Source organism: Sinocyclocheilus anshuiensis, unplaced genomic scaffold (assembly GCF_001515605.1).
Source record: "Sinocyclocheilus anshuiensis isolate Anshui unplaced genomic scaffold, SAMN03320099.WGS_v1.1 scaffold802, whole genome shotgun sequence".
Lineage (NCBI taxonomy): Eukaryota > Metazoa > Chordata > Actinopteri > Cypriniformes > Cyprinidae > Sinocyclocheilus > Sinocyclocheilus anshuiensis.
Window position 1 is genome coordinate 23,960 of NW_015547667.1, and position 8,983 is coordinate 32,942.

The window sequence follows — 8,983 nt, forward strand, 5'->3', positions numbered from 1 at the left end:
GTGGCCGTACCTGGCCTCTGATTGGGAGATGGCCTGCTCTTCTTGGGCTTCCTGGTTATCCTCTTCTGAGATCGGAGCGGGAGTCATGCTAACAGGCTCTGGCTTTTCCGCAGCAGCCTCCGAGGCAGCAGGGGGCGCTGTGATGGGCGGCGCGGGCGACTCCGCTGATGCCGCTGGTTCTATGGGAGCAGAAGTGGGGGTCGATACAGGAACTGTGGAGACAGCAGGAGGCGCAGCAGGAGTTGAGGGCGGATGTGCAGGGGTTTCGGCAACAGTTGTGCTAACGGTAGCAGCAGCTGCCGACATGGGAGCAGGAGCTTGTGGAGGTGCTGCAGGTTTGGGCTGTAGAAAAAGAAACACAACTGCACAAAGAACTATAGAAACCTGCTAATGAACTCTAACACTGTTTCTATCCAAAGTTGCGAATAACTTGAAATGAAATTTCACATAAAACATATGCGAATAAAGAAACGTGTTCACGAGAACAAAAACATCGCTTTCTGGGAAACGGGCAAGTTGCAGCAAACGGTGAAAGCACTTCGGCTCTTTTTCCTACAAAATAAACTTGTCCGCAGATGCAATAACCATCGCAGTCATGTTATCTTGCATTTGTATGTCTGATGTTTGTGAACGCAATCTTGAGACAATGTTCTGGGAAGTAATTATACCAAATCATTTTTTTTGTTGTGCATCGTGGAATTTATTCAGTAAGGGTGCATTTACACAAAAACGTTTGTAATATAAATAGAAAAAAAAATTTTTTGCGTTTTTGACAAGTTTTGTGTATAGACGACAACATTTTTAAAATAATCCTTGTTAACATGGATCCACGAAAATTACTTAATACATAGTATTATGCATACCAGGCCATAAATTCGTAGTAATTCGTACGAAGGACCACCCCTAACCCCGCCCCCTAAACCTACCCATCACAAAAGTCGCACCTTTTCACAAATTAGTTTTTTCGTCGTTTACCAACCCAATCTCACGGCAATTCCTACGTATTTTACGAGGTGGCAAATTTGTACGAAGGACTACCCCTAACCCTAGCCCTAAACCTACTTACACAGAAATCGTATGAATTAGCCACCTCATAAAATACGTACAAATTGCTTGTGAGATAGTGTTGAGTTTACACAGAGATGATAATTGTATAATTTTCAAAAACAAAATTTTGCATATTCAGGCCCCCAAAAGGCCGTTATCAAGTTAATAAACGGTCGAAAGACATAAAAAGTTTTCAGATTCATTTTTATTTGAAAACTGTCGTGAATACACCCCCTAAATGTGATTCCAACATAGTTTATGGAAATATTTTCTTATTGGATAAAAAAAAATGATCCGCCTCAAAAGTGTTTTACATTTTTTTATGTGCATCGGTTAATTTATGTGCATTTTAAGATTTGATGCACATCTTGGCATTTCCATCCAGTGCTTTTTTTATGCAACATCCTAAAATCTGAAAGAGCGTGTGGAAGGAAAATAATTTTTTAAAGGCTATAATGGGATTGAAACTTGCATATATACATGTGAAGAAGGCAATGAGAAAATTGTGAGAGATAAAACAGCCTTACCTTTGTAACCATCACCACGACAAAGTTCTTCTCATCTATCTTGTATTCTTTTAGAGGTATATCGTCATTCAAAATTTTGCCTGCATTTTATGGAGAAAAACACAAACGCAATTTCATAAATCTAATTAGTGTCTTATTAAAATTGAAGAAGGATATGGTGCATGCAAAAAGTAAAATTTGGCAGTAATTATAACATATAAGCTTTGCGATGGCAGAAATAACAAATGTCCAAAGAAACAGACCTGCATAGATTAGTTTTTGACCTACAGCTGGAAAAGCATCTTGCCCCTTTTCTTCCTCTATCTTCTCTTTAAAAGCCTTTACCTGTATTTACAATATACAAGGACAGAATTTTATCAGAAACTTCTTCACAATTGAAGATTGTGCTTTCAAGTACAAAATAAGACTCAAGAACTGTATGATTACGAAAGCAGGCAACTAATGGTCATGTGCTTCCCAAACCATCTTCAAGAACCAAAGAAATGGATTAATATGGGCATATACTTAATTATGAAGTCAGAATGAAACTGCATTATCTGGACACATAAAAAAGTAAAATAATTTCACTCTAAATTATTTCAAATACTTACAAAATAACACATTTAGAAAAACTAGCCATTTAAATTAACAAGATACATTCATCTGACTGCATAAAAATAAGTTTTAAACAATAACAGATCATAACATAAATACAATCAATATCAGTAATGCATTGTCATTCTAGGAAAACAAGAAGCATGGCAAGCTATTTTAATATTCATTCATAAAAACAAACTAGCATACACTACTGTGTATTCCAGTTATTAGTAGCATTTTTAATCGTTCTAGTAAGATTTATCGAACTATAAAGTACCCATTCATTACTTATAAAAAAAAAAGGCCTTTGAGAAAATGAATTGTACTAGTCACAGTTGGCATACATACAAATTTTTAATTTATAAATACTAGTATCTATTGAATACAGATTAGTAAAGCTGGAATACATACTAGTAACTACTGGTATAAATAAAAGTAACATACATATTTGGCTCTAATAAATAGTAAAACTAGAAGAGGTACAAGCAATAACAAGTTGTTAGTGTATATTTAACAAACCCCCAAAGAGTTTAGTGGCAAAATTTAGCATTTTTTAACTAGTAACAACGCAATAATTAGTAGAATAGTGACAAGTCCTAGTGTCTAATGAATAAGCATTAGTTACTAACTATTGGGATAACTAGCGTTCTAGAATAAGTAATGAATCAGTGAAGTAGACAGTATGTACTTATCACTATTGGACTACTTGCTGGCAATTAAGATAAGTAATAAGTAACATTAACTAGACTAGTTAGTTGAATCGAATAGGTGTTAAAAGGGCTTGCCACAAGACGAGAGTGTAAACAGACCGTTAAAGTGAACAACGCGGCCGTTATTTTCAAATTAACAGCCGTTAGAATGTGCGGCTTTGTGACGTCACCTGTTATAATGTAATATTGTACAATGACAGCGACTGCTCCACGCGCGGCAGCCGCCGGAGGCCGCGGCGTTTCCCAGCGCGTCACGCCCGCTCGCTGGCGTGTTTACACGGGCACAGACGCGCACACTCACCGTCAGCTCCTCGTCGATCTGCACTTTGAACGTCTGCTGCTGGAGGGTCTTCAGAGTGATCGTCAGCATTGTGTTAAAGCGCGAAATACAGCCTCGGAAGTGTCTTCAATGAACGCGTGTGGAGATGTGACTCAGCTATCTTCAGGAGGGATGAGGCGCCTATGTTATGGGAAGACGCCATCTACTTGCTGAATTGGACAAGACACATGGACGTACAGTGACCCGTAAGATTCTTATAAATGTTTAACTGGCATTATTTGAGATAAAATACCAATGCAACACATGTTTCTAGAGATTTCCTCAGAACTAGCTTCACTGGGTCCGTCAGTGACAAACAAACATGTCGGAGACCACGAAAAACACTAATCTGTTTTAAAACATCTTAACAGTTCTTAGTTCACAGAAACTTAGGTTTTTTTAATATACATGTTGGTTTTGAAAAGCATTTACATCATTTTCAACAAGTCTTAATGTAATTAACTCAAGTAATGAGGACCAGTGTACAAGTAATGCAAGTTACGTAATCAGATTACTTTTTTTCAAGTAACTAGTAAAGTAACGCATTACTTTTTAATTTACAAGAGAATATCGGAGTTACTTTTTTCCCCCAATTTATTGACTGACAGCTCTCCTGTCCCCATGTTGAGAGAAATCAGATGTTACTGTAGTTCTAAAATAAATATGAATATGCATTAATTCATCTCACTCACAAAAAAAACAGATTCAGTATTCCTCAAAATGAATAAAAATAATGCAACTCAGAATATGACGCAAACCCGCAATAATTAAATGTAAAACAACACAAATATCCTTTATGCATTTAATCCCATTCTATTTGCTTCTGACCTTCGATGATCCAGTTCAACCGTACTAATAAGCAAAAATTACTCTAGACGAACATTTGTGTGTTTTTTATTGCTGAAGTGTGTTGAAATGTCTTCTTCTGCATTCTACTGTACGGACGTAAATTTACTTTCCCTTCAGCCTGAGGCTTATTCATTTCACTTCTGGTGTGAAAAGGCTTTTATATTTGCCAAAAATATTACTTTTTTATTTTAAAAACAAACAAGCAAGCCCTGTCCAGATTTAAAAAGTAACGCAAAAGTAACGTAACGCATTACTTTCCATAAAAAGTAACTAAGTAACGTAATTAGTTACTTTTTTATGGAGTAACGCAATATTGTAATGCATTACTTTTAAAAGTAACTTTCCCCAACACAAAAGTAAGAGAACTGAAACAAAAGTAAGAGAAAAAAAACTATATAGACATTTAAAATGACAGAAACTAGAAAAAAAAAAGACAAAAACACAATTACTTTAAAAAACTTTAACTAAAATTAAAATGAAACCAGAAAATATAATGATAAAAAATAAAAATATTAACAAAACAAAAACATTCAATCTCGTGTTTTGTTTTTTTTTTGTTTTTTTGGGAGAAATAATATTTGATTATTTTTAAGTACTTGCATTTAATACGTTCAACCAGAATTAGGACAGTTTAACATACACAAAATATGAGCCAGACCAGCATTTAAAAATAAATCATTTATTTTAAAAAAAGTGCAAATCCAACAAATGATACATTAGAATTTTTCCCTTGCGCGGCTCGAGACAGAACAGAGATCCAAACATTAATTAATTAAGTTTATCAGGTCGTACTATAAATGTGTTGGGGGGCTTCTAGCAGCAAAACCAAAAGAAATCCGAGTTACCGGATGTGACATGTTTCTAGAAAGGGGGCGGGGCCAAAAAATCACACCACGTATATAAAGAAAGACATCAGAAATGCATCAGATCTGCTCATTCAGAAGGAAACTCCTCTTCACAACTCGTCTTTTGGAAGCGCATCATCTTCACCCTCCTCTTCCTCCTCAGGAGGTTCTTCTGTGTGCTCCTCCTCCTCTGGCTCGTCCTCATCGCCATCCTCCTCATCTTCCTCATTATCATCATCCTTCTTGCTCTTTTCCCCCTCTTCACGCTTCTTCCGTTCTTCCTCTTCCTGCTGGTCCTTCATTTTCTTTTCTGGTCCCTGATACGTAAAAATAACATCATACCATCAGTATTTATGGTTAATTAATTTTGCGTAAACAAATGTCAGAACTGATCACTGAAATCAAATAACCAAGTTATTAATTCTAATATTTTGTCAATAGACATAATTACCTTCGTTGCGCCCCACGTTTCTGTACCAAATTTTTCAGCCTCCTCAACATCATCAGTGATCAGGAAGTTATCAAAGATCGTTCCAGTTTTCACCTGTAAGAAAGGTCAAAAGATCACTAAACACAATGGATAATCAAGAAAAATTTGCAGTCCTGCATAAATTGCCATTTAATCACAAAATTATTGCCCCAAAAAAAAACACCTGCAGTACTACATAAAGTGAGTGAGTGAAGTGACATGTGGCCAAGTATGGTGACCCGTACTTGGAATTAATGCTCTGCATTTAACCCATCCAAAGTGCACACACACAGCAGTGAACACACACACACACACCCGGAGCAGTGGGCAGCCATTTTTTGCTGCGGCGCCCGGGGAGCAGTTGAGGGTTCGGTGCCTTGCTCAAGGGCACCTCAGTCGTGGTATTGAAGGTGGGAGAGAGCACTGTACATTCACTCCCCCCACCTACAATCCCTGCCGGTACGAGACTCGAACCCGCAACCTTTGGGTTACGAGTCCGACTCTCTAACCATTAGGCCACGACTTCCCCGTAAAAGTTAAATTGATAAAAAGTTATTGATACGTTGGTGTGACAATGCATGAATGAGAAAAAGTCGCAAAAAAAAGTAACTTGATGCGGTACTTGTGCAACTCTTAATTTCCTTTGCTGTTCTTAATTTTTTTCTTGAACAAAAAAAAAAAAGTGCGATCCTGCATAATGCGCCATTTAACCACAAAATGACATTCCTAATTTAAAATTAAGTTGCGAAAAAGAAATCAATGCTGTACCTGTGTGCTCTATTACAATTTACTTTGTTCTTATTGTTTATATCAAAAATAAAATAAAAATAACTATGTTGTGTGTCAGAATTTTGTCTTTCTGCATTTTGTTTCTTTTTTTCTGCAATGTACAACTATTGTATATCTAATGTTACAGCTAAAAATGTAAATATGGTATACCACGAAATTCTGGAAAAATTGTGTAATCCTGGTGGACTGGTTAATGTCACCAGAGATAACCAAACCAAATTTGTTTAAAACCTACAAATGAACTTTAATTACGATGTTGGTTTAACGGTACGCCAATCTAAACCATACCTGCCAAAGATCCAGTCCCAGAACGCCAACGTTATCAAATTTGTAAATGGAGTCGTCTGGAGTGTATTCAGGGTTGTCAATTTCAGGGTGAATCCAGGTGCCTTTGTAGTTGGGGTTGTCGATCTGTTTTGGTTTCCACTCGCCCTACATAAACACAGCTTTGTTAGCCGTTTGGTAAAACTGGTTCCTGCATAATGAACAAACACTGAAAATACAGTAGAAATGGTCCATGTGAAACAACCTTGAGTATTAATTTCTATCAAAAACTCCTAAAAAGTCCAAACCTATTCGAGACTGAAACAATCTAAAGTGGTTTTAGCTGGTCTCCCAAGGTCTATAACTAGACCAATCCGATTTGGATCTTCTTTGCGAGGATATCTCTGATAACAAGCTAACAGTAATCACTCTCAAAAACTCCTGGAAAGTCCAGACCTACTTAGTACTGAACCCTAAACCTTCTTCAGCCAACTTACCGTGCAAAAAAGACCAGTCTAAAGTGGTTTTAACTGGTCTCCCAGGTGCCCAAAACGGACATAAAACCTCCAAACTAGACAAATCCAACAAATTTGAAGCATGTTACGGCTTTATGTTTGGTAGATCTTAAAATATTAGGATCTTCCACTTGAGAACATCTCTGATAATGAGATGATAACATTACTCGCTCTTAAAAACTACTAGAAAGTCCAAAACTACTTGGTATTAAACCCAAAACCTTCTTCTGGAAGCGTATCGTACAGAAAAGACTACTCTAAAGTGGTCTAACGTCCAAAACCGTCAAACTAGACCAATCTGATCACTTTGAAGCACTTTATGGCTTTATGTCTGGCAGAGCTTACAATATTGGGATCTTCTACATAAGAACATCTCTGACAACGAGATAACATTAATCACTCAAAAACTCCAGGAAAGTCCAAACCTACTTGGTATTAAACCCAAAACCTTCTTCTGGAAGCCTACCCTGCAGAAAAAACTACTCTAAAGTGGTCTACAGTCTAAAACCATCAAATTAGACCAATTCGACCACTTCAAAAGCACCTTATAGCTAGAGATGTACCGATTGCAATTTTCTTGGCCGATTCCGATTTTTTTGTTAGTGTGATCTGCCGATACCGATTTTTGCCGATTCCGATTTTCTTTCTAAGAACTATAATTGACAGCATATACAAACAAAAATCTACTTTTCTTCAACGCAAAGTTTTATTTTCATAAAAAAAAACAAGTAAAAAGTCAGTAATAAAATAAGAACACAAGAAAATTGCAAACAACAGCACAAATAAATGCAATAGAATAAAGAGAGCTATGAAACTTAAGTTTTTCAGGTTAAGTAAGTTTTTATTCAGGTAAGAAATACTACAGAAATTAAAGTAATCAAATGTAAAATAACACATCCAGTGTTATTTTACATTAGATTACTTTAATTTCTGTAGTCTTCATTGTAAAAATTAATGCTTACCATTAAAGTTATAAAACATATTCAGTCAAGAGCAGAAAGTTATTTTCTTTGTCTTTTGTTCTTTGATTAACATGACAGACAGCAGCAGAAATATTGGACTGCGGTCCCTTTAAGAGTTTATCCACGGACCCAATATAGGGCCTGTTTACACCTGGTCATTTCATGCGTTTTCGCTGATCGGATATCTATCCGATTTGTTCAAACGTTTCCATTTACATTCGCAGCAGTTTGCGCGACGGCTTGCTGAAGAGATACTCAGCTACTCATCCGCAGCGATGCGTGTTGCATTAGCGCAGTCTGACTAATGCCATACAGCCTATAACACGTTTATTATTTTATCATTTTGAGAGGAGTAAAATTTACATATGTGGTTTCAACAACCAGATGCATTTACACTTGTCCAGTTTCGTCTGGAATGCGGCCCAGACCACCTCCTGAAGTGGTTTGAGCGATCGGAGTTATATCCATCTCGAATGCGTTTCGGAGGGCATTTACACCTGGCCTTTTCACGATCGGATAGCTATCCGATCAGACAAAATGCATGAAGTGACCAGGTGTAAACAGCCCCTTAGACTAGAAGAGACTATCTGACTGTCACGCTCTGGAGGCCTCTAGGGACAGGCTTACATGGGACGGACGGCCTCCAGGGCGGTACCCATTCCGGGACCCATGGCGGATCAGGCAGTTCAGGGTCTTTTGTTCTTTGATTATCATGACAGACAGCAGCATAAATATTGGACTGCGGTCCCTTTAAGAGTTTATCCACGGACCCAATATACTGTTACACAACATGCGTTCTCCTTCTCAACTATTTAGCGTTCCAAAACTGACTGTTTAACTGGATACTCGCCAAGATGGGCATTTTGACATAATTTTGTATGTATTTGACCATTTTAGTGCAGTTAGCCACTCATTTTGGTATTTGTGGCTCACAAGCTGTTTGAGACTGAGAGCGGATTGTGCGCTCCACTAATATAGATCAGTGTAAGCGCGAAACCTGCGGGAATGACTAAAATAATTCGCAATACAAGCACTATTTAACCGGAGCGAATGAGACTTGTGTGAGAGAGAAGGGGTCGTCGGAGAGAAGAGAGCAAGAATGCGCAACTGA

At 37.5% G+C, this 8,983-nt stretch overlaps 2 protein-coding genes across 2 annotated transcripts in view; both read right to left on the minus strand.

Annotated features, from left to right (window-relative positions):
* The window catches only part of LOC107702626 (UV excision repair protein RAD23 homolog B-like), a 10,874-nt gene extending 7,396 nt beyond the window's left edge, over window positions 1-3,478 (minus strand). The window contains exons 1-4 of the mRNA XM_016504995.1: window positions 3,162-3,478; window positions 1,817-1,898; window positions 1,575-1,654; window positions 11-342 (exon numbers count right to left, since the gene is read on the minus strand). Of these exons, the coding sequence (XP_016360481.1) occupies window positions 11-342; window positions 1,575-1,654; window positions 1,817-1,898; window positions 3,162-3,230 (563 nt within the window). The 5' untranslated portion in view covers window positions 3,231-3,478. The remainder of the gene's footprint in view (window positions 1-10; window positions 343-1,574; window positions 1,655-1,816; window positions 1,899-3,161) is intronic.
* Window positions 3,479-4,691: 1,213 nt separating this feature from the next.
* The window catches only part of LOC107702625 (calreticulin-like), a 6,896-nt gene continuing 2,604 nt past the window's right edge, over window positions 4,692-8,983 (minus strand). The window contains exons 7-9 of the mRNA XM_016504994.1: window positions 6,420-6,563; window positions 5,325-5,417; window positions 4,692-5,190 (exon numbers count right to left, since the gene is read on the minus strand). Of these exons, the coding sequence (XP_016360480.1) occupies window positions 4,984-5,190; window positions 5,325-5,417; window positions 6,420-6,563 (444 nt within the window). The 3' untranslated portion in view covers window positions 4,692-4,983. The remainder of the gene's footprint in view (window positions 5,191-5,324; window positions 5,418-6,419; window positions 6,564-8,983) is intronic.